General features: G+C 54.6%; 2 protein-coding genes across 15 annotated transcripts in view; one reads left to right on the top strand and one right to left on the bottom strand.

The window, feature by feature from the left end:
• Window positions 1-1,667, top strand: part of Rai1 (retinoic acid induced 1) — a 99,269-nt gene extending 97,602 nt beyond the window's left edge. For 12 of the 13 annotated variants that reach the window (XM_013347193.2, XM_026780845.1, XM_005349955.3 and 9 more), the window contains 2 exons: window positions 270-319; window positions 972-1,667. In XM_013347193.2, coding sequence (XP_013202647.1) covers window positions 270-319; window positions 972-1,010 — 89 coding nt within the window. In that variant the 3' untranslated portion in view covers window positions 1,011-1,667. Of the gene's footprint in view, window positions 1-269; window positions 320-505 lie in introns of all 13 variants that reach the window. The other variant, XM_026780848.1, reaches the window with a different exon arrangement.
• Window positions 1,668-2,121: 454 nt separating this feature from the next.
• On the bottom strand, window positions 2,122-24,155 carry Srebf1 (sterol regulatory element binding transcription factor 1). 2 transcript variants are annotated; one of them, XM_005349953.2, is made up of 19 exons: window positions 24,011-24,155; window positions 9,454-9,873; window positions 9,001-9,176; window positions 8,785-8,922; window positions 8,473-8,694; window positions 7,563-7,677; window positions 6,827-7,038; window positions 6,519-6,708; window positions 6,253-6,431; window positions 5,798-6,059; window positions 5,503-5,669; window positions 5,180-5,348; window positions 4,644-4,746; window positions 4,305-4,414; window positions 4,092-4,224; window positions 3,752-3,917; window positions 3,174-3,374; window positions 2,966-3,074; window positions 2,122-2,735 (listed from the first exon to the last, which is right to left on the bottom strand). In XM_005349953.2, exons 1-19 carry the CDS (start codon window positions 24,099-24,101, stop codon window positions 2,506-2,508), a joined length of 3,393 nt encoding a protein of 1,130 aa, XP_005350010.1. In that variant the 5' UTR covers window positions 24,102-24,155; the 3' UTR covers window positions 2,122-2,505. The 2 variants fall into 2 exon arrangements, with proteins under 2 accessions (XP_005350010.1, XP_005350011.1); XM_005349954.2 differs by lacking the exon at window positions 24,011-24,155 and adding an exon at window positions 13,363-13,436.
• Between the last annotated feature and the right edge of the window lie 452 nt (window positions 24,156-24,607).

Raw genomic sequence — 24,607 nt, 5'->3', positions numbered from 1 at the left:
TGGGGGTATTGGTGGGAGGGTATTGGGGTGTTAGGGAATGAGAGTTCCTTCTGCTCTAGGGAGAGGAGCTGTGACAAGACCTGGAGATGGCCACGTAGCAGTGGAAGTCTCTGAGTATAGAGAGAGAGGGGATATCAGGGTAGAGGCAGAGGGCTGCACCCCTGGGTGGTTTGCATTAATGAGGGTTCTAAGCAGGACCTGGGTGCTCAGAATCAGCACTGGCAGCCGGCCTACCCTGCATTGCCACAGAAACTTCTCTTTGCTCACAGGTTGCACATTCATTGAGGAGAATTTTACTTTGAAGTGCCCCAAACATAAGGTAGGTGAACAGGCTCCCCAGGGAAACGCACTCTCTCCCCAACCCATTTTCTCTCTGCCTCACCAGTCAAAGGGGGCACTAGGGCCCTAAGGAACTTCCCCACAGCCCACTGCTGGGCCTCGCTCGGAAGGGCTGGGGTGGGCTGCAGCCGTTGGCCCTGGCCATAATATGCTGTCCCTCCCACAGAGGCTGCCGTTGTAATCCCCACGTGGCCGAGCCTCCGAGGAAGAGGAGCTGCGCCCACAGCCGGTCCTTGATCCCACCCCGGGTCTTGGTTCCGGCTGCTTCGGGCGCTGGCGTGAGGCCCGGGTTGCGAAGAAATCCTGCTCCAGGCCAGACTTGGCGAGGGCAGGCCACCGGGCAGCCAGACCCGGGGCGCGCGGCTTCGGGCGGGGTGCAAGTCCCCTGCAAGTTCTGAAACGGCGTGGCATGCAAGCTGTGCCCCTGGGAAGAGGCCTAGGGTGCTGCTGGCTCGGTGGACGACGTGGGGCAGGACCCAAGGCTTTCTGTAGAGGTCCAGCCAATGGGGGAATGCGATCCTGGCACCCGAGGCTTTGCCCAGAGTCGTGACAGACCTGGGCTCAGGCCATGCGGTCCCTGATATGAGCTGGCCTGGGCGGTGACCTATGGCTTCTGTTTGTCCCCTTTCCAGTCTTCCACCCCACTGCTGGAGCCCGGTCTGGAAGCTTGAGGAACTGGCTACCCTCTAGGCAGATGTGCAGCCGTCCCTAAGCACCGCCTTGGGTTCCGGAACTGCCGCTCGCTCGGCTCGTGGGCAGGGACAGTGCTAGACTTCGTGTACAAACCTGTGTACCCCTCTATATATATGTTATATAGAATGTATATATGTTGGGAACATGCTCGCTTCTGTGTGTCGCTGCTGTGCGTCGTGTGCTCCACAGCACAGAGCCCTAACCTGGCCTTGGCCGGAGTAGGGGCTACAGTGATGCCCCTTCCTTGTGCAACCACCATCACCGCCGCCACCACCACGGCCAGTCCCCACCTGTCCGTTTGTGTTCTCAGCTCTGTCCACGCTTCAATAGGCCTGATGCAGCCCCCCCTTCCCTGCAACTTCCTGTACATATGACTGTAAAATGGTAAACGTGTGTATTATATCTGGCCTCGTTATATAGTGTATATATATGTATACATATACATATATATAATATATATGAAGACTGTAAATGTTAAGACAACTAGTGTTCTTATTAGTATATTGCTTCACACTGAAGATTGTGTGTATCGAGCTGTTTCTAAAAGATGTTTATTTTCCTTAAGAGTAAAAAAAAAAAACCAGTCATTGCATTCAGAAAAAAAAAAGTCAATAAAGATACCACGATTGTTTTGGAAGTTTGAGGCCTGTGGTTGCCAACCAGATTCCCTAGGGTTGGGAGTGGAGGGAAAGGGCCGGGGGACACAAACAGGGATCCCAGGTTGTGCTTGTTGGTAGACCTGTGTGGTCTCAGACTTCGCCAGGTGTACAGAGCCGACCAGGGAATTGTGTGTGACGCTCCAGACATACAGGGAGACGGTAGCCTGGCCTTCAGATGCTGGCTGCCCTCATCACCCTGGGACCTAGTGAGGGGCTGGGGCAAAGAGACAACTGAGACCATCAAGGCCTCTCAAGGTTGATTGAGCTAAAGTGTAGCCATGAGATCAGTGGGACAGCTTGGTCAGCATCAGACCACCCCAAGGCAGAAGCCAGAAAACACACCCTTAGAGCTTCCCAGAAGACAATCCAGGAAGGATGGCAGTCAGATGATGCCGACATCTGCCTACCCAGATAAACAAAAATGAGGTTATAAATAATTTCACTTTTAATTTTCTGTACAAAATCTCTCAACCTAGGAAAATAAAGTTTGCAAAAGTCAAGTAGTCCATGAGCCTGCACAGGGGGCCGGCTCAGTCGGATCTATGCTATGTACAAGTCTGCCAGGAGGGGAGAGCCTTGGACAGAGCGGCCCTCTGCTAGGGGAAAGGTTTCTTTCCACAGGACAGGAAAAAGCCACTAAAGTGCCTACAGAGCAAGAGGGTGGCACTGGGCCAGTACAGCGTCTGTAGTTTCTAGATCTGCCACTAGAGGTCGGCATGATCCTGATTGCTTGTCAGGCTCACCCTCTCTCAATGACCACAGCCAGTGACAAATGTCTTTAAGGGTCTCTAAGACTGGGGAAACCATCCAAGGTCTAGCTGGAAGTGACAGTGGTCCCGCCGCCCAGGCGCAAGAGCATCTGCTGGCAGTCGAGCAGTAGCCGGTGGTCACCAAGCTTCTCTACAGTGCGTGCGGCCTCAGCCAGCATGCTCACACGCTGTCCGGGGGCCGATAGGAAGGCAGGTGGCAGATAGCAGGAGGCCAGCAGCAAGGCCTCTGTGTGCTCCCGCCATGTGGGTCTAGGCTCCAGCTCAGCTGCAGCACCTGCACAGATGGGTCATGTCAGGGGAGCAAGGCTTAGGTCTGGCTAAGGCCAGGCCCCATGCAAAGGACAAGGTATCTGACCCATGCTGGGCACACAGGCTCAGCTTCCTATGACTATCTCACAAACTGTCACCCCCGCTGAGTTCCATAATGCAGCCCCCAGTATTCCTCATACCAGGCTAAGGCAGCACCCCCCTCCCCCGCAAGTGTAAGCACAGCCACCTCCTCACCTTTGCCACTGGAGCCTGCCCGCCTCCGCAGACTGCGATCCAGGAGCTGGTGTGTCCGTGCAGGACTTGCCCCTGCCATCAGCCGAGCTGTGGCCTCGTGCAGAAACACCTGGGGAGTGGATAACAGCCAGTTTCAGACTTAGTGCCCACTTCTCCCCCCGCTTCCTGCCTCATGCCTCCCAGTGGGAGGTGAAACAATGGGACTTACCCTCCTCATAGCAGGCCGGAAGCTCTGTGCCAAGCGCCTCAGGCTGCTCAGGTCCTGTTGGAAACCACGCAGCTCCAGCGCAGAAGCCTGGGGCCCGTTGCTGGCACTGTGAGCCACCTGGGCTGAGGCTGGTGATTGCTGACGCTGCCACAGGCTGGTGCGGGCCACAAGCAGCAGATCACACAGGAGCAGCTGCATGGCCTGGGGTGGCAGGCAAGGCACACGTCACTGGCAGCTCTGGCCCACAGCACCAGGGGCTGACTGGGCTGTGCTGCTGCGGCCCTGCCCCCGCCTCACATGTGCAAGGCAACAGCAATTCACCATGGGTCTACCTTCTCTCCGCCACATGCCTGCAAGCCCTTGGACTTCCCAACAACGGCCCCCAAGAGGAGCCCTGCCAGTCTGCTCACCACACCCTCCCTCCTGGTGGTGGGTGGTGAGCCCATTCTCCCCAGGACTTTAGCCTTCCTCAAACACTAAGGTAAGCCCTTTCAGCACCATTTTGTATTAACTCCAGGAAAGACTAGGAATGGACAGCTGTGACCCTGGCCCAGCCAGGTGTCCATCCTACCCCTCACCTTGTCAATGGAGCTGCCAGATGGTGTAGTGGCTAAGCTGTCCCGTAAGTATCCACTGGCCTTCTCACAGATGGCCAGGCTGGCTGGGCCCGATTCCACCTTTCTGTGGTCCAGCAGCGCCCGGGCAGCCTTGAAGGAGTACAGAGCTGCCCTGGGCAGGGGTCTCCTATTGGGGCCAGAGCAGAAACACATGGTAGGTTAACCCAGGCTACAGCCCCTCCGTGAGCCCTTCCACCCTGGTTCTAGTCTCTGGGGCAGAGAGTACACTGTCCACCATATATATATAGGCAAAGTACTGAGGGCCCAAAACTGGGTGAGGAGGACCTGGCAGGGCACTCACTCAGTCTCCTGCAGCACTTGCGGCATGTGCTCCACCAGTGGGTACAGGCGCTCAGCTGCCTCTTCATCCCGCCGCAGCCAGTGGATCACCACTGCTGTCAGGGAGGCCCACCACTTGGCCACTGGGTCTGTGCCTACACAAGAGGGAAAGGTGCCTGACCCTCAGCCACACTGCATTAGGCCTGGCAGGAATCAGGATGAGGCTGGAACTCACCAGTGGTAGAAGCCATGCTGGAGCTGACAGAAAAGCTGCAGGCAGGAGCCCCGACAGCATCAGAACAGCTGTTCAGCAACTGCAGGTATCCAAGTGCGTCTGAAAACTCCCTGAGGCAGGAGAGAGCCGTCAGGACAGATAGCAGCAGTTCAGGGTTCTGAATGACACTGGCTTTCCCTAACTGCCCATTAGAGCATAGTCTGACCCTGTCACGGCTCACAGAGGAAAGAAAGAGCTAGAGAGGCTCTGAGGACACACACAGGCTACCTAATAGCCTGGATGAGGCTTGCCCAGACTCCCTGCTGGAGGTCTTGCTTGAGAGTAGTACAGAAAGCTCACCTGTCTCCATCAGCTGCTCCTGGGCTCGGCTGTGCGACACAGCTCAGTGCTCGCTCCAGGAGATGTTCGCAGAATAACCGGGTCACCTGAGCCAGCGGATCGACTGTGGGTGGGGGCCAATGGAGCAGAGGTTAGATGTCTTCTCCATAGTTCCCTTCCCACATTGGCGGGAGCCCCAACCCAGAGCACTTCCTAGTTCCAAGTCCAAACGACATGTAGACATCGACAGGTAAGTACTTAGTCCTTGCCCTCTGAAGCCTGGGTACCCAGCCTCTGCCCTCGGAAGGAAAGTGAGCCGGCTGTGCCAGGGTCCCACACTGGAAAGGGGAGTCTACTGAATCACATACCCACTGGCCCTGACCCTCCTCAGCACTCTTCCTGAGAGTCACCTCTCAAGTCCACCCACTGCCCACAGCCCCATGATGGTTCCTGCTTCTGAAGCCCAGCAAGCCTTCCCACAGCTCCAGCCGCATTCAGAGATGAGGGGACAATGCGGGTGAGGCAGGAGCAGGCGTAAGAATGGAATGAGAGAGCACCTGGGTTCCCAGCCACGCTGTACAGGCTCTCCTGTGGGGCACCATGCACAGCCCAGTCCCCATCCACGAAGAAACGGTGGCCTACAGGGTGGCAGAGCCACTGCATGGCAAGAGGCACTGAACCACTCTGTGCCAGGCAGGCCTGGCGAGCACTACTCAGGAAGAAACGCTGTGGGGAAAGGAACAGGACTGTGACACTGGCTCCAAGCTCAAACCCAGCCCCCACCTGCTAACCACTGATCATCTGGGTCAGTCCCTTGCCCTGGAAGGGACAGGTGAGAGGCTAAGACAAGCCCCCAGTCCTGTCCCCCAAGCCTACTTACTGTCAAAAAGTGCAAAGCTCTTGGGAGACTGGTCTTGACCCTCAGGGCAGCAGCCACATAGATCTCCGCCAGTGTTGCCATGGATACAGCATCTCCTGCACATTCGGCCAAGTTCAGGGCACTCAGTGCCAGGTTAGAAGCAGCAAGGTGCCCTCCTGTGTACTTCCCTGCAAACAGGCAAGAGTAAGGACAGGAGGTGATGGGGTGGGTAGGACCCAGCCATACCCATGGCCCCATGGCATGAGGACAGGTGACTGCATGGGTAGGACCCCAGCCCAGCTCCCACCCAGCATACCCATGGCATGCAGCTGATGCAGCTTATGGTAGACAAGTGCTGCATCTCGGGCACTGGCACGAGCATCCATCCTCAGCCCACAGTCTCTCCACAGGCCCCCAGCCTGGCCTGCCAGCCAGCGGCCCACCCAGAGACGCTGCAGCAGGTGGCGGATGAGGTTCCAAAGTAGGCTGCAGGCCAGGTCCAGGTTTGAGGTGGGCAGAGGCCGTCCCAAGGCCTGCAGGGCCAGCCACAGCTGCTGAGCAGCCTGGGCAAAGTCTCCCTGGAGAAAGGGTTGTCTCAGTAAGAAAGTAGCAACAGGGCATCTCCCTATCTGGGCCCCTGGAGTCAAAGGAGTTCTGAAGGTGAGGGTGGGGCAGAATGAAGTAAGGACAAAATAAAGGGAGTAGGTGGGGCACCTAGCACCTCTGGGGCCTGGGGGCCTACCTTACTCCCCTCCAGGGCCAATCTCTTACCCGGGCCAAGTCCAGGTCAGCTTGTTTGCGATGTCTCCAAAAGTGAACAGCTGGGCCACTGTGGGGCCGGGTCACAGGTTCCCCATAGACAAAGACAAGAGCCAAGCAGGCCAACACCAGTAGTCCATTGGCCAGCCAGACTAGGGGTGGCAGCAACCACTGGGTCCAGTTAGAGCCATCTATAGACAAAGGGAACGTCTGAGGGTCTAGTTCCTAGGACGCCCAAAGTCCCAAAGGTCTGTCCCAACGAGGCTGGCCTGACTGACCTCTGCTCTCGGCCTCCAGCATGCTGCGCCCAGAACTGTGATGCGCACCAGCAGCACCGGAGGGACTGGGGATGCCCCAGCCAAACAGTGAGGCCAAGGGGTTGCAGGTCAGACACAGGAAGACCAATGCACACAGGGCCAGGCGGGAGCGGTCCAGCATACCATGGCTGTGCAGCTGCTGGGCTTTCACCTGGCAGGAGGCAGGGAGGTGAGGGCAGAGCCCAGCTAACTCTAAGGACAAGGGCTCAAAGCGGGGAAGACTGCAGGGTGTCTGGGAGAGGGAAGAAACCCATGCTACCAAGTCCAACCTGGCTGTCATCGAAGACTGGGCTGTCAGGCTCTGAGTCGCTGGCACCACTGCTGCTACCTCTGCTGCCAAAGGACAAGGGGCTACTCTGGGAGGGCGAGCCGGCATCTGAGGGTGGAGGGGTCAACGTCTCCACTTCTGATTTCACACCCTCCATGGCCACATCTGTGTTTCCTCCACTGCCACAAGCCGACACCACGTCCTTCAGTGATTCTGCAGGCAGAAGGAACAGGGCTGGGGACGCCGAAGCCTCAAAACGTGGACAGTTCCGTCATGGTCAGAACAGGGGCCAGGCCACTGTAGGGTACAGCTGATGACCAGACCGGCCAGAGCAAGACTGGGCAAGGATAGTCAGACAGAACCAGTGTGGTGGCTTTAATGAAATGGCCCCCACAGAATCATGAGGAAAGCTTGGACCCCCATTCCTGGAAGTGTTTGGGGAGTTAGGAGGCACCCTTTGTTGGAAGAGGTGTGTCACTGGGGGTGGACTTTAAGTTTCAAAACTCCACACTATTCCCAACCAAATCTCCTTCTGCCAAGTGGTTGTAACATGTGAGCTCTCGGCTACTGCTCAGCGCCATGCCTGCCGGCCTGCTGCCATGCTCCCTGTCATGGTGGTCAGGGCTTTGCCCTCTGAAACTGTAAGCTCAATAAACTCTTCTATACATTGGCTTGGTCATGGTGTCCTATGAGAGCCACAGAAAAGAACCTGAGGCGGGAGGGAGGCTGGGACTCACGGCTTCTGTGGGCAGCACTTCGCAGGGTCAGGTTCTCCTGCTTGAGCTTCTGGTTGCTCTGCTGTAAGAAGCGGATGTAGTCGATGGCCTTGCGCAAGACGGCAGATTTATTCAGCTGCAAGGAGAGGGAGGGGGAGGGCTCAGCCAGCCAGGCAGACTTGGCTACAGGTGCAGAAGTGGGCAGAGCTGCTTAGCATCACGGCTGCCCAGGACCTCAGCACTTCTCCTCTGCCTAGAACGTTCCTGTGCTGGTGTCTCCTAACAGTGCCTACTCCTGAGGGCAAAGAGGAGCTGCCATGTGGAACCCACAGAGCAGTGTCGCCAGCACTGTCACTGTCCTGTCCCCCGCTCAGCTGACTTCCTGCAACCCTTCACGGCAAGACCGTCCTGCACACCTGACTCACATCTGCTTCCCTGCACATGGGAGCCGTTGGCACACGGACCCCTTCTTTATCCTGTTCAGTCTCCACCACTCCCGCTAGGGTATCGGTTCCTCCAGGACAGAATTTTTGTACTTCATCACCATGACACCATCAATGCCCACAACAGTCCCTCCCTTTTTTTAACATTAATTTTATTTTATGTGCATTGGTGTGAAGGTGTCAGATCCCCTGGAACCATAGTTACAGACAGTTGTAAACAACCACGTGGATGTTGGGAATTGAACCCGAGTCCTCTGGAAGAGCAGTCAGTGCTCTTAACCCCTGAGCCATCTCTCTCCAGCTCTGAACAGCCCTTTCTTTATTCAGGATGCCCTTGATAAAATCTAACCAGGAAAATGCCCAGACCCAGACAAGTCGACGCATAAGATTGTGTGAGCAGGTCTGGCCTACGCCTACTTCCTGCTGACTGACGTGCCCTCCTCTTTCCTGCTCACCCTGGCCTGCGTCTTACAGGCCTCTGGTCATACCTTTGCCTCCGTGCCCACCACCAGGTCCTTGAGCTCCACAATCTTGTCATTGATAGAGGAACGGTAGCGCTTCTCAATGGCATTGTGGGCTGTGCGCTTCTCACCACGGCTCTGAGCTGAGCCCAGGGCCTTGCTGCCGGCTGCCAGTCGGTGGATGGGCAGTTTGTCTGTGTCCACAACCAGCGGTACTGTGGCCAGGATGGTCCCACCACTCACCAGGGTCTGTAGGGTCAGATGCATGTTGCAGGGTCACCAGGTGGACATACACATATGTAGCCCCCTCTGGGTCTCCCTCTTGCCTTGGCCATCTACCTGCAAAGGGCCTGCCTGCACAGCTGTGCCAGCGGCCAGGGTGCTGATGCCAGCTGTCTTCATCGTGGGTCCTGCATCTGCTTTGACAGCTGTCAGCAGCAGTGAATCTGCCTTGATGAAGTGCGGCTGCAGCACAACCTGGGTGGGAGGGGCTTGGCCATGAGTGGCATTCAAGCCTGGCCTCCCCCACTCCCCTACCTGGCCAGACCCACTTACTGGGACCTGCTGGATCTGTGAGGTCACAGCGGTTGTTCTGGGGGCTGTGGAGGCTGGCAGCGGCTGCTGGGAGGCTGAGCTCTGGACCTGGGTGTGTAAGGAGACGGGAGAGACTCCTGGTGCAGAGGCCAGTGACAGACTAGATGGTGGCTGTTGGGTGTTTCCAGGAAGGGTTCCTGCAGAGACAAAGGCAAAGGCTGTGGCACAGGCTGCCTTGCCTGCTTTTACCCCATCCAGCCAGTATGTCTATGGGCTTCATGTAACTACCCCTATGATTTCCTAGCAAGACAGGCCCTGTCAATATACTGCCTTCCAGCTGGGCAATGGGGGAGAACCACACGGGGCCCAGGACCACAGGATGAACACCTGACTGCTGAAGCCAGGAGATTCCTCCACTGAGGACACAGCCACTGCTCTTTCTCCATCTCCTCCCATCATCACATCAGCCCTTACCTGAGAAGCCTGAAGGAAGGCTAGGGTAGCCCAGCACAGGAGCAGGGCTGAGCTGCAGGGCTGGTGGAGGGAAGCTCGGTGGCAGGAGGGTCCCTGGTGATGGCTGTGCTGCTGGGGGCTGCAAGATGGTGAGCGGCACTGGCTCTTCTTTTACTCCAGGCCCAGGGGAGAAGGGGGGCACAGACGGGTATATCTTCAAGTCAGTGGTCGCAGACGGCAGAGAGGACAAAGATGTAGGTGTCACCTTGGGTTCCCCCAGGAAGGCTTCCAGAGAGGAGCCCAGAGAAGCAGAAGACAAGCTTTCAGGAGAGCTGGCACGGGGGCTGGTGGGCTCTGTGTCTCCTGCCTCGCCCCCTGCATATGGGGCATCAAACAGGCCAGGGAAGTCAGTGTCTTGGTTGTTGATGAGCTGAAGCATGTCTAGGGAAGAAGAAGAAGCCATGAGTAACAGCAGGGTGTGCAGGCTAGCTCCTGAGCAAGGTATAGAGGCTAGCTCCTGAGCAGAACCTGCAATGCTCCTGACACAACCTTTTCTCAAGACACTGTGATGTGTGGAGTCATTCCTGATACAGCGTGTGTAGCGGATTGTGCTGAGCACAGCAGACAGGGCTGGTTGGTACCACTGGAGTTCTGACGTACTCATCTCCAGCCTGTGCCCATGCTGTAGCTGGCTGAGACTGCCTTCTTCAAAGTTCTTGCCACATCCCAACACCACCTGACATCTGGTAACTTCCAGAGCCACAGCCACAGCGGGACCACATTTGTTTACTCGGTCACTCTCTCGCCCACTCACTCACTCACTCACTCGCTCCCTCGCTTACTCACTCACTCCCTTGTTCACTCACTCACTCCCTTGCTCACTTACCCGCCAGCCCACTCGCTCACCCACTCTCTCGCTCACTCACTCACTGGCTCATTCAGTATCAAGTGCCCACACCAAGCAAAGCCTTCTTCCTAGTGCAGGTCTCCCTAGGACCTGGAATCAAAGAACAAAACCTTGCCTATGCCAGGCATAACAACACTATGGTCCCAACTACCAGAGAGCCTGTGCTTAAAAACCAAGTCCAGCTAGGTGGTGGTGGTGGTGTACAATTTTAACTCCAGCCCTAGGGAGGCAGAGGCAGGAGGATCTCTGTGAGTTTGTGGCCAGCCTGGTCTACAGGGTGAGTTCCAGGCCAGCTAGGGCTACATAGTGAGACCTGTCTCAAAAAGACGAAAAAAGGGGGCAGGAGATATGGCTCAGCTGTTAAGAGCACTGATTGCTCTTTCAGAGGACCAGGGTTCAATTCCCAGCACCCACATGGCAACTCACAACTGTCTGAAAATGCAATTCCACAAGATCTGACACCTTCACACCAATGCACATAAAATAAAGTTAAATAAATCATTAAAAAAAATTTTAAAAAGACGAAAAAAAAAGCGCTAGCCTCCAGCTGAGGCAGAATTGTGAAACCTTACCTCAGGAGAAAGGGAACCTGAGAAAAAAAGAACTTTCCTGGGAATGTTGAAATGTCCTGTCTTGGTGGCCTTCCTTTTATTTCCCTGGGTTGGTGTCTTGTGTGTGTGCCACTGTGGAGCAGTGAATCACACGATAAACACATACTCCACCACTGAACTATGCCCGGCCTGGCCTAGTTTTTTGTTGTTGTTATTGTTTTATGCTTTTTTATATGAATATGTGTGTATATGTTCATATGTATGCGGACCCACACACACACACACATGTAACTGGAGCCTGAGGGCAACCTGGGAAAACTCAGGAACGTAATCCACTACAAGCGAGCACCACCGTACTTGGAGTTTGGGGGTCAAATTCAAGTCCTGATGCTGGCAAGGCAAGTGCTTTACCAAACGAGCCAAGCCCTGCCTGTACCATCTCTTGCCGAGGACAGTGGTAACCTTTAACCCCACCTTCATGGGACATCTGCTTCTCAGGGCCTCCATTCGTGCTTGTGCACGCACATCTGTCTGCACTGCACGGTAGACTCCAAATGCTCACCAGAAGATGATAAGTCCTTCGAGAAGCCTCTCCTGCCCTTTCTGCTCCCATATTGACTGGCTGGCTTTTTAAAAGAACACATGCCCCATCTAAGACCGAGATAGCCCTGTTCTGCCCCAATTGACCATTGATTTCTCAATCTATAAGACAAGGATATCCTCAGGAGGATATCCACACTCAGGAGGTCCAGTTCTCAGCAGAGAAACAGGGCATCCCAGTCAGTAGGGCAGAGGGGACATAGAGCAAAGGAGCCCCACCTCCACTGCCCACTGCTGGGCTCTTCCTTTAAGGGTGCTTAGCAGGGTCCCCTGCACATAGAACTTGACAAAAGCTCAGACTACTGAGAATCTAGTGATGTCACCCAAGCCCTCAGTTATGGGGGAAAGAGGTGCAGAGAGACAGGATAGTTCTAAGTTCCCACTCCTCTGGGAGTGCCCTGATATTCCCAAACAGGAACAGCAGATTAGGCAGCTATGGAGGAGGAGGTCATGTCCGGGAAGGGTCCTTATCCGTGTTGGACAGACAGTGGGATGAGTACGTCTATGCCAGCAGATTGGGTCTGGGCCAAGCAGCAGGCCCAATCTGAGGCCACCATATTGATGAGCCAGACTGAACCCACTTATGAGAGACAGATGCCCTATTCTACAAATGAAGGCATTGAGCCAGCCTAGTTCTTGCTGAGTCCAAACCTACCTGACCACCACGCTGCCAGCACAGCCACTACTCCCGCTCAGACCACTGTTTCATCAGCTGCACTCACCTGCTCTAGAGGCAAAAGGCCACAGGCATGCAGGGAATACACAGTAGACTTCAAAATGCCCAACTTTTGTTCCAGCACCTTTCCTGTTCCACCAAAAAGCCAGGGGCAAAGCTGCCATCACTATCCCATTCTTCAGCAGAGCACACTGAGGCTTGGAGAAGAACCAGCCGCTGGCCAAGGAGCCAATCAGTGTGTCTGTGTGTTCTGGACACAAACCCAAGCCCTCCTTGCAGCCAAGTAGCCTCAGGACCCAGGTCTGGCCATTCAGGCTTTGGTTTCCTCTCTGTAAAAGCAAAGTGCTCTCTCCCTGGCTCCTTCCTCCTAACAAGGACTGAGCCACACTCCCTGGCTTCACCCCAGCCACAGGCCCTCTTCCCCAGCTGGCAACTAGCACCCTGGCTGGCTCAGCCTGGGGCCCTCTCACCCACTCATAGAGGCCAATTTTTGGGTCAAAGGGCTCTATATCATCCATGAACACAACACTAGGGGCCCACAGTGCTCTCTCTCGAGCTGGATCCTGGGCCAATTGCCTCCTTTCACTGGGCCTCAGTTTCCTCCTCTGCAAAAAAAGAAAGGATTAAGCCCTCTGGCAGCCCTGCTTGAGGCTTTGCCCAACAGAGCAGGAATCAACACTGTCTAATGACGGTGCTCAGGCAAGAAGCACGTCACTGCAGGGGAACTTCCCGTGGTGTAGACAGAACAAAACGGTGGCAGGCTCAGCCTTCTGGATCCTCGTGGATTCTCTAGATTTATGCAGGTCATAAATAGTACTTTTAATCATAGGAACTTCCCACCTCTCGGCCCACTTACCATTTGCTAAATGGGGAAACTCGGGCCAAAAAAGACCTGACAGCTTGTTTGGCCCACCTTCAGCCTGGAGGGTCCAAAATGCCCAATTAGGACTACCAAACAGATCAGACTCCAGGGTTTCTTCCTCCGGACCCTGCCCAGAGGGCAAGCAGAGGATGTGGAGAAAGCTGTCCAAGTTGCAAAGTGCTGTTGTCTGTCCCTAAGCAGGGCAGCTAAACTAAGGCTGGACTGCCAACTCCCGACCCAAGGTGGTGGAGGACTGTCTCCTGTTAGAACACGGTACTGCGATCCGCTGCAGAGACCCTGGCAAAGGAAGAGTGCAGGGTCCTCCCCAAAGTACCTTCAAAAGTGCAATCCATGGCTCCGTTGTCCGCGCCCCGCCCCTAGGGCGTGCAGGCGCTGCCCCGCTGCGTCTGCACTGACTTCACCTGTCAGGCCCCGCCAGGCTTTAAAGCCCGCCAAGCGCCTCGGTGCCCCGCCCCTCGGGTGAGTGCACATGGCCAATCAGCAGCCGCGCCGCGCCCCATTAGTGCCCCGCCCATCCCCGACGGCGGCGGCTCGGGTTTCACCCGGCGCTCTGAATGGGGCCGAGGTAACTAGCGGGCGTCCGCCTTTAACCGCCTCCGCGCCAGCGCGCGCCAGGGTTACTTGCGGTCACTGACGTTCCAGACCCTGCGGCCCAGGCACCACCCCCTGAGTAGTGCTTGGGTCCGGGATCCGGGCAGCGGCTGGCTCTGATCCCGGAAGCTCCTGTGTTCCCACCGCTGGCTCACACACATCCAGAACGAGCCTGGACCACTTTGGCCTCAGTTTACCTACTCCTGGCCCCTCATCAAATGGCAGCAGCAAAGGATGACGTCGCTACAGTCTGAAGAAGGTCAAGGACTGCCTTTAGGTAGCGGCGGCTAGTGGTCCAGGGACTTTGAACTAGCAGGGCAACCCCAGGATAAGGACACTCATTTCAGGGAGGGAGCTGATGGTCCCAGACCTAGATCACTCATGAAACTGCCTTCAGGAGTAGTAAGCAAGAGAAATGCTACCGCAGATCACTGATCCAGCAAGTCCTGCCCTCAGCTCTGATGTCCACAGGCTAGGTCAGTGTCATTCCTGAAGGTCTCACAGCAGTCAACAAGTGATGCCTGACTCTCTTTTCTCTGAAAAGGCCAAGAAGGGACCCAGTCTCTGGGACAGAAGGGAAAGGCAGGGGATAATGAAGGGGTGCCAAATCTGTCCCTGTCCCTTGCTGACAAAGGTAAAAGCTCTCATCCATGTGCAAACACACACACACAACACACACTGCCACCGCCACCACCACACCAGCGCTGGCCAGCAGCCTAGTGCCCAGTGAGCTCTGACATCCTAGTTGGCAGACCAGGTTCTCACGCAGCCCGAGGGGGTAAACCACCAAGTCTACTCATGGGTGTTAGCTAAGGGCTGGTGTCCCTGTGGTCCATCTCTCTTTTCAGGAGCCTTAGCTAGAAAGCAGCCACGTGTTCCTCCATTCACCTGACCCTCTTTCTAGATCCTTCTACATCCTCATAGAAGGTTCCCGAGAAAACACAAGTCTTTCACGGCACCGTGAGTGCTTGCACAGCTCCTGGCAAAGGCTCTGACCTCAGTCAACTTAAGAATGGGAAGAGTCCCGACACCTAAGCACACTTTGGGCTGAAGTCCAGGCATGAGGCCCCCAATGCTGACTCTAGTACAGTCCTTTCCTTCTGATTTCCGAGTCCCGAATACAGAAAGACTTGTAAGCGGAGCCTCACCTAGCAGACACTCAGTACAGGTGGTATCAAGCCTCCCCGACCCCGGGCTCTGGCACCACCTGGACACTGAAGGAAGGAAGGAAAAGATATGGCTTGCTGTCCCCAAGAGTGCCGGCACTCAGGAGAGGCTTTCAGGAGGAGGGACAGGTGTGACCCAAGCAGAAGGGCCAGCGTGTGGGTGCAGAAGCTTTAGCTGAACAGTGGACCAGGGGCAGGCCTGGACCTGATGGCATGCCTATCCAACCCCTAGCCCCGTGCTGGCCTGACCTCTACCTCACTCGGTTCTTGAGTCCAGTCTGCTAGCCCAGTTCTGTAGATGCTGGTGACCAAGAATGAGGGGGGAAATGGAAACTCAGAGCCAGCTGAGCACTCTCCTTGAGAACAAGCCTTGCCAAGGCTCTGCAGTCATGTTCCGAGGCCTTCTCTCCTTTTCTCCCTACTTGCTGTGCATCAGAGGCAAACCAGCCTCCACTCACACAGCCTCCAGTCCTCCTCCTCCCGATTCTTATAAAGCACCTACCCACTCAAAAAAGGTCTCAGCAAAGGTAGTTCCCCTCACAGCCACTGGAACGGCTAGAACTGGGAAACCGGACAGCGAGCTGCCTATCACCTGCAGTACTGAAGGCAACCCTAAGCACCTGGCAGGTTTTTAACATTTTTAAAAGGAACTAACAGGGCCACATAAAGCCGAGGCAGAGGCATCGGTTTGCACACCTGAAATATGTGTCCCGTGCTTCACCCTAGAAAGGACTAGGACTCACTAGGTAAAGCGGGTCTGGAAAGGGTACCCTGGCGACCAGACTGAGGGCCATCAAGAGATGCTGACACTGGGCCATCAAGAGATGCTAACACTGGCTTCCCATGAACACACACAGGCTTCCAGTTCCCGTGCACGTTCTGAAGCAAATGGACAAGAGTGCCAGACTCAAGCCTCGTTGGATTCAGCTTCTCCCCCTCCTGCACCTTTCTAGGCCTCATCTCCCCTCTTCCCCTCTCAGGCCCTGATCCTATCTGACTCCAACAGGAAACCTGAAGTCCCAGCTGCCCCTCCCCAACAGTATCTGAGGCCCATTCTAGGTGTCTGTGTGTGTCCGCCACTAGCCTGGCATTGGGTTCAGCACTTCCATTCCACAGAAAGAAACCAGTTGCACAATTGTGCGTGGGGGGCATGGGGGAGGTGAGAACACCATGACAAAAAGGCTGGCCCAGAGAAGACAGATGCTCAAGGCTGCCTGAGGAGATGACACTTGAGCGCAGGCTGAACACACAGGGCCACTAGGAAGTTCTCCGACCAGAGCAAAGGCAAGCTCAAAGACCCCAAGATACTGCAAGCCAGCTGTGAGGGCAGAAACAGAAACCAGTGGCTGCTGGTAGGGCCGGGGTAGGTTGGGATTTCAATGTAGGTTGGTCTGACTGAACTAAATACATGCACCTATAGGATTTGCAGACTATGCCATGCCACGAAAGACTGCTTGAAATGAGAAGTGGCATGGCCTGCTGGGGAGGACATGGGACAGCACCCCTGCCTGGTGGAGCTTGAGGGCTAGAGGATGGGGCTGTGGCCCATTGTTCCTCCAGGCATGCAGCCTGCCCTGTTGCTCCCAAAGGCCCTTATTCCTCAGAACTCGCTGGCAGGCACTCTGGTCCTTGGCTGTCATAGGGGTTCCAGGGCACAGGGGCATAGATTGCCCTTTGTGCAAGCAAAGGCCCTGCTCCAGGGAGTAAGAGAACGTGGCTCTTCCTGGAAGGGGACCGGGCACATAGAGGGGGTGAAACAGCTACCCTTGAGCTCAGGACCTCTCCCCAGTGAGGTCCAAGTCTCTGATTCAGTTCTGCTGACCCACAAGCCTACTCTGTGACTAGCCAGTTACGGTGTGAGGCAAACCCTGGGCCAACCAGCCTTTAGCACCATTGCATACGCAGAGGGGCGACACAGGAGTTGCCTGCACCAGGTCTCAGCAGGGGCCTGCACTCATATGGAACTCCCACCTTACTCAGCAAGCAGTATACAGAGGGGCTGGGGAGATGGCTCAGAAAAGTGCCTGTGTAAGCATGAGGACCTGAGTTCAAATCCCAGCATCCACACCAAAAGGCAAGTATGGGGAGAAGCAGGGAGACAGAGAGAGAACCGGGTGTGCCAGCTAATACTATAATCCCAGGGCTGAAGAGATAAAAAAGGAGGATCTTGCTGGCGAAACAGTCTGCCTGGTTAATCTGTGAGCTGCAGGTTTAGTAGAAAATGTTGCTTTAAAAAATGATGTGGAAGGGCTGGAGAGATGGCTCAGCGGTGGACAGCACTTGGTCTTGCAGAGGACCAGGGTTCAGTTCCCAGCAAACACATGGTGGCTCCAACCACCCATAACTCCAGCTCCAGGGGTCTGGCGCCCTCTTCTCTTGCACACAGTGCACATACATGCATATGATGCATATGTAGCCAAATGAATCTAAGAAATGTTTAAAATATGTTTTTTAAATCATGTGGAGAAGCGAAGACATTAAACATTGACCTCTGACCTCTATACATCTTCATACACATCTGTGTACCTACACACACAAACACCCATACACAGATATATACGAAAAAGACCTGGACACAGTGGGACCTGTGGTGGGGCCCACGAAGACTGGCACCACACTCCAGCCACGCCCCCCCACCCCCACCAGTCTTTAGCTTTCAGAATGCCGCTCACTCTCCTTGCCTGTTTCCTGGTCTGTCTTAGCATTTTTATTGCTGTGAAGAGACACCATGACCATGGCAACGCTTATAACAAAAGCATTTAACTGATGGGGTGGCTTAGTTTCAGAGGTTTAGTCCATTATCACCACGGCAGAGAGCGCGGCGGCTGGGAGTGTGCAGGGTGCAGGCAGAATCGTGCTGGAGCTGATAGCCCTACATCTGGATAGACAGGCAACAGGAAGTGGTCTGTCTCACTGGGCATAGCTTGAGCGGTTATGAGACTTCAAACCTTCAAACCACCAGGGTTCCACCATCAATAGCATCCTGCTTTAACCCAGGCTGACCCTGCCAACAACGTCCTTCTTAATCTCAATTGTGTCCACGTGGGAAACGCCTACTGTCTCCTCAGAACTTGCTCTGGTATTAACCCCAACTCTCACTCCACAGGCCAACTCTCAGCACACTTTCCCTCTGCAGAGGAGACAATGCAGGCTCTCCCACGGCCCTAGGTGAGGACAACCTCAGCAGGCTCCTGTCTCAAATCGCCAGGCAGGACCCAAACCACAAGGATGACCTTGAAATCTGTTTTGTTTTGTTTTGAAGAAAGGGTTTCTCTGTGTAGCCCTGGCTGTCCGGAAACTAGCTCTATAGAGCAGGCTGGCCTCGAACTCACAGAGATCTGCCTGCCTCTGCTTCCTGAGTGCTAGGATAACATATATGTGCCACCATGCAGGCAGTTTCCACTGTCCCTTAGGATACTATATGTCTGGATCATCAAGGGTTACCCTGGAGCTGTGGGTCTGATATGTGGCCCTGATGTGACTAGGGGCACAGCAAATTAATAAGATACTAGCTAGCACGGACCCCACCAGTTAGCTAGAGCTGGGGGCCCAGCCCAATGCAGTGGCAGCTGTTCCCAGGCTGACTAGCAAAGCTGCGCCTTTCTTCACCTAAGTCCACATAATCCTCTCTTCAGGGCTGTTAGCCTGCACACACGGGAGCGGCATGCCACCGCAGCACGGGCAGGTGAGGATGACTCTGACAGCATTGCCAGCACGGGTTTCTCCACTTCTGTGCACTTGCAGCTGCTTAACAGGACCAGAACCGTACCCTGGGAGCTTCCAGGAACCCGTGCCTCTGCTCCCCAGACTTCCTTGCCTCTGTACAGGAAGCTGCATCTGTGAAGGAGACCAAACTGCAGGCTCTGGCCCTGCTCTCCCTCAGGTGGGGCAACCTCAGCAGGCTCTTCCACCATCTCTTTAGGGGGTCTCTAAGGGTATGGGACTTACATCACAAAAGGATGGGCAGTGGGCTGGGAGTAAGCGGCCCTGATGCACAGCGAGAGAGAGGCCAGGACACTGCTGTGGCCGAGGTTCTTCTAACCTTAGGAGACTCCAAGGATGGGGCTCGCTCTTCCAAGCAGGGTGGGAGCCCCTTTCTGGCCTGTCTCTCATGCAAAAAGACAGAACCATTACACAGTCCACACTTGGAACTGGGAACCACAGCCTGGAATGTTCTGGAAATTTCCTGTGCAGGCTCCTTGGATAGTCACTGCTAACATTTGCTGAGCCAAATACAACAGGTTCAAGTGCAGGGTACATGTTCTAAACAGTGTGAGAATAGCCCTGTGGCATCGTCAGAATCCCTACTAGCTTCTGACAAGCTCAGCTGGGCTCACAGAACCAAGTTCTAGTCTTGTATCTATACAATGAGAAGAACCAAAATGTCAGAGGTCAGGCCACTTGTGCAAGGTCTCTCAGGAGGGCTAGATGGGAAAACTCTTGGGTTCCAGCCTTCCAGCTGTACAGAGCTTGTTTGCTGGAACCTGGTTTGGGCAGCCTGATGCCAGGCTTCCTGGGAAATGGCTTGGGTGGAGGCAGAGTGGCTGCTGCTTGGGAAAAATGGTCTTGGATAGACCTCCAGCCCTGCTTCAACCCCCCCAAAACTCCAGATGGCAGGGACACCTGGGGATGGATCTGAGGTCCCCCCTCTCTAACCGGGAGGGAGGCCCCACCTCCACTTGCTGTGTGGCTCCAATCAAGTCTCCAAGGTCCGAGTGGACTCAGGCCGGGGTGCAGCTCAGTGATATATGAGCCTCTGGAAGCTGCCCCTAGCCCTGAAAAATAAATAAATTAGCCAACTAAAATTAAAATTTAAAAGGCATCGCCTCAAGCACGTAGCCAACATGAGACGGCCATTGTCCAGCCAGTAAAGTACCTAACCTAGGCCACAGTCACAGTCAGGTGGTCTAGGTCCTAGGCTCCACCTGGTAGTGACCCCAACCAGGAAGTGAGTTGAGTCACTGTGGGAAGCTGTGTCCAGCTCAGTGACACAGCGCAAGAGGTAAAGTCCAGCCACCCTTCTCCAGGGACCCACTCCCAGCACCCTCCTCTGGTTCCCTAATGGGCCTTCAGAGACACTGCACTGCCACCTCCCCCTCCCCCAGGGAACTCCCAACCCTGTAGTTCAGCAAGAAGGGGCACTCTTCTGTCTGGGCTGGTTTTTTATGTCAACTTGACACAAGCTGAGTTCATCTGAGAAGAGGGAGCCTCAATAGAGAAAATGCCTCCATAAGATTGGACTGTAGATAAGCAAGTAGGGCATTTTTCTCTTTCCTTTTTCTTTTCTGGTTTTTTGTTTGTTTTGTTTTTTGAGACAGGGTTTTTCTGTGTAGCCCTGCTGTTCTGGAACTCACCGCACAGAACAGGCTGACCTTAAACAAAGAGATTCACCTGCCTCTTGAGTGCTTTTGTTCTGTTTGCTTGTTTGTATTTTCTTAATTAGTAATTGATGAGGGAGGGTCCAGCCCATTGTGGGTGGGGCCACCCCTGGTTGTGCTGGGTTCTACAATAAAGCAGGCTGAGCAAGTCATAGGGAGCAAGCCAGTAAGCAGCACCCCTTCATGGCCTCTGCATCAGCTCCTGCCTCCAGGTTCCTGCCCTATTTGAGCTCCTGCCCTGACTTCCTTCAGTGATGGACGACAATGTAGAAGTGTAAGCCAAATGAATCCTTTCCTCCCCCAAGCTGTTTTTGGTCATGATGTTTGTTATAGCAATGATAACCCTAAGACACCTCCCTTGGGCTGTACCTAAGAGGGGGGTTCTGGGTGGGTAGACACTGTTGAAGGAGGGGCATCTTGGCAAGGTCTTAAATGCCGCGCTGAGACAAGGGTACTTTATTTTGGGAGCACTGGGGATTTGTGGAGGGTTGCCAACCTACAGGGAATTCCACAGCAGGAACCGGCGAGTGACCACCCAGATGCTTGTGCTTGGTGGGACCAAGACAGAAGACATCCCACGGGAGGAGTATGGGTGGCAGAGTGCCTACAGAAAGCTTGTCCCATAGTCAATGCAACAAACCAAACCAAAAAGCAGTGACAGCTAGGTCTATGGAACCAGCAATGTGGCTGTTAACACTCTCTCTGGTAGGAGGAGGAAGCTTACAGGACCCATACCTGAGATTCCTTTTTCATTTTTAACTATTTACTTATTTGTATTTTATGTACATCAGTGTTTTGTCTGCACGTATGTCTGTATGAGGGTGTCAGAGCCCCTGGAACAGAAGTTACAGACAGTTGTGAGCTGCTATATTGGTTCTGCGAATTGAACCCAGGTCCTGTGGAATAGCAACAGTGTTCTTAACCGCTGAGCCATCTCTCCAGTCCCCTTACCCGAGAGTCTACCTACTACATCATCTTGCCATCCAGCTGCATGAGATCTTGGGAGACCAGAGTATACAAGAGGTGGAAGTTTACCTGACAGGGTGGGGACGGGGGTGTGGCTACAGACAACTTTCTAAAGGTCGTCACTCTGCTGGAGTGGGACCTGGCAGTGACACAGCTTTAGGATTCTGCAGGATCCTATTGCTCCTCACCCACACCAACTGCGGAGGTTTGAATAGGGCTGGCCCCACAGGCTCACAAATGGGAATGCAGGGTCATTAGGCGTGGCACTACTTGAGAGGGATTAGGAGGTGTGGCCTTGGAATAGGTGTGGCCTTGTTAGAGGAGGTGTGTTGCCAGGGGTAGGGCGTGGGGGAGTAGGGGGTGGGCTTTGAGGTTTCAAAAGCTCAAGCCAAGCCCCGTGTCTCTCCTTTTCTGCCTGCGGATCTAGATGCAGAACTCTCAGCTCTTTCTCCAGCACCACGTCTGCCTATATGCTGCCATGCATTCCTGCCACAATAATGGACTAAACCTCTGAAACTGTAACCAGCCCCAATAAAATGCTTTCTTTCCTTCCTAAGAATTGCTGTGGTCACAGCGGCGTCTCTTCACAGTAATGGAAACACTAAGACACCAATAAACTCACTGGTTCATGAAGCTGGGCTTTGATGGAATTAGTTTCTTCAGTGGTCACAGTGCCCTATCAGGTGCATGGCCACTACTCCTTAGAGAGAGTCACCCAATACCAGAACACAGACAGATACAGTATAAGACCAGCACAGGAAAGGGACCAGAACTCAGGAGAGCTTCTCAGTAAGCCACACTGGACTTCCGCTATACCCAACAGACAGACCAGCTATTTGGGGAGGTGGCTTCCCAGGGTTCCTAGAGTAATTAGCCAGTTTCAGCCAGAACTATGTCTATTTGCCTCCTCTGTCCCCAGTGCTCAGTGCCACCAGCCTCCCAGTTGCCCCCATCACAGGCCCCTCTCCCCGCTAGGAACAAGGAGGAGACAGCTCACCAAGAGCTTCTCTGAGGTCACAGCCAGCAGCAGGACTTGATGCTCTGAGCATGGCATCACCCTCAGAAATAAAGACCGCAAGCAGGTGATGGGCATCGGGGCTCCAGGCCTTGGCTGACTCTCCCTGGCACTTCCCAGTCTCACAACCAATGTCGCTCTGGGCTGAGGGAGACAGCTGCAAGGCTAACCTCTTAATCCAGCCTTGGGAGCCAAGGGTCCAGGCTCTAGAGCTAACAGCCTGAGTCTGAGTTCTGGCTCTGCTTTGCTCTGGCTGCATGATCTTGGACAAGTCATTTACCCTGTTTTTCAGTCTCTCATCTGTGAGATGAAGAGATGTTTCCCAGTTGAATTGTCAGAAGGGTTCGCTGAGATCCTCAACAGAGTGCCTGCCACACACTGGGTGCTCAGTGCCTGCTGTCCGCGCTATGATGGCCCACCCCCATGCTGAAGAGGGGCTTTCAAACAACCTAAACACAACACTCTCCTTTTCCTGCCCCCCCCCCATTGTCCATGCTTGGAACTCGGGTCTGCCCAGAGATCTTTTTTTTTTTTAAAAAAAACACCTTGGCACCGGGTGTGCACACCTTTATTTATTTTTTTAAGTTTTATTTTATGGTTAAGATTTATTTATTATGTATATAGTCTGCATCTGAAGAGGGCACCAGATCTCATTAGGGATGGCTGTGAGCCGTCATGTGGTTGCTGGGAATTGAACTCAGCAACTCTGGAAGAGCAGCCAGTGCTCTTAACCTCTGAGCCACCTCTCCAGCCCCTGCCCAGATATCTTTTAACCTTCATTGCTCTTAGGTGACCCAACCTTCTATCCCCCAAGCCACCATTCTCTGGCCCCAGCTACAAGCCTACTAGACACACTGACAGCCCACGTGGGTCTGGGACTCAATGAGGATCGAGGTACAGCACGTCCAAGGTTGTGGAGCACACACAACAGCCTAGGTGGCTATCAACAGAGCACAGAGTGGGAGGGGGCTAGATGAGGGCACAATCTACTGCAATCCCAGGGCCCCATCCATTGTAGTTTATAGATAACACACATTCATGGTTGTCTGGGGTAGAGATGGGTGTGGAGCCCTCAAACAGGCGAGAGAGACGCAGTGTTTTGAGACGGCTGACGAGCCACCAGAGATCACTGAATGGTCCACTAATGTGGATACATCTTGTAGTCCGGAAGGTTTGTTGTTAGTTTTTTTTCTCCCCTCCCCTTACACCCACCCCAGTGGGTGGTGGCTGTTGAAGTTGGAGATGAACCAAGCTGAGCAAGTTCAAGCGGTGTTTTAAAGGCACTAAGTGGCCTGGGGTGTGGCTCAGTGCAGAAAGCCTGTTAATATGTTTTCGGTCCTAGGTTACTGCCCCAGAATCGCAAATCTTAAAAATATATCAGAGAGCAGCTGCTCTGTCAACTTTCCCTGCCTCACCCCCACTAACTTCTCAAAGTTAGGTCTCGCCTTACCTTGCCCTCCGCCTAGAAAATACCTTTCCTTGTCGGTGCCGGGGCTGCCCCTCAGCTCTAGCGCACCTAAGGAGACCTCCCTGACCTCTATCCAAAGTTGCCAGATGCTTGCACGCCAAGGTGCTTGTAAACATCCATTCGTGGGCTTCCTTGGGGATTTTCGTGCACCCAAGAAATGAGAAAACCCAGGTCGGCCTGTGAACTGTACACAGGACGCAGCCTAGCATTTAGAGGATGTTCAGCGTGTCCAGAAACCAAGCCCACCGCAGCCTGGAGAGTTAACCCTAGATCTGAGGCGCCCAACTATGCAGTGCGCACGCGCAGAAGCTCCCGGCCAAGTGACCTCCCAGGACATGCGACCCCACACAGGCCGCGCAGGAGCCCCGGCCACGCACCTTCGATGTCGGTCAGCAGCGCCGCGTCCAGTTCGCACGGCTCGGCCAGCGCCTGTTCCAGAGCCGCCTCGCCGAAAGGCAGCTCGTCCATGGCGCCGGCACCCGCCAGGCTTCGCAGGAGGCCCGCGTTCACGAAAAGTTCCTCGGAAACTAGGGTCCAGGGCGGAGCCACCCAAGCCGTTGGGCGGGGCTTTCCGCTATGCCCCGCCCACCAACCGGAGCCCGCTGGCTCCAGGCAGCTCCTTGGCGGTTCAGACTTCCTGCTAGAGCCTAGTTTCCCCCGCAGCCTCCCTCCTGCGGCTGCTCAGGAGGGCCTTCGCCTCTTCAGCACCAAGCAAAGGGGCCTAATGGAAGACACGACCTAGCCCAGGCATCGTTAGACAGAAGGGCTAGGGAGGGAGAACGGTGTGGGGGTAGGAGCAGGGAAAAACCGGGGTCCAAAATACTGTTACAGATCCGCGCTGTGACCTCAACTCTGTACCTCTGTTTTCCTCATCTGTAGAAGGGTCCAGTGATCTGTGTATGGACTGGCTGAGAGGTTAGTGAAGCTGTGCCTCCGAGAAGAGTCTGTGAGATCTGCCCACCTTCTCAGTATAG

Source organism: Microtus ochrogaster, chromosome 7 (assembly GCF_000317375.1).
Source record: "Microtus ochrogaster isolate Prairie Vole_2 chromosome 7, MicOch1.0, whole genome shotgun sequence".
Taxonomy (NCBI): domain Eukaryota; kingdom Metazoa; phylum Chordata; class Mammalia; order Rodentia; family Cricetidae; genus Microtus; species Microtus ochrogaster.
The sequence above is the reverse complement of the archived record's forward strand: the minus strand, read 5'-3'. Positions and strand labels throughout refer to the sequence as shown.

What these genes read in the sequence shown, in the direction of transcription:
- Srebf1 (XM_005349953.2), bottom strand. Translation starts at nt 24,101, where the DNA reads ATGGACGAGCTGCCTTTCGGCGAGGCGGCTCTGGAACAGGCGCTGGCC. An exon ending in GCATCAGCTGCATGCCATGG is followed by an intron (nt 5,670 to 5,797) that starts GTATGCTGGGTG and finishes GCCTGTTTGCAG; the next exon opens with GGAAGTACACAGGAGGGCAC. An exon ending in CTGGCAGCTCCATTGACAAG is followed by an intron (nt 3,375 to 3,751) that starts GTGAGGGGTAGG and finishes CTGCCACCCCAG; the next exon opens with GCCATGCAGCTGCTCCTGTG.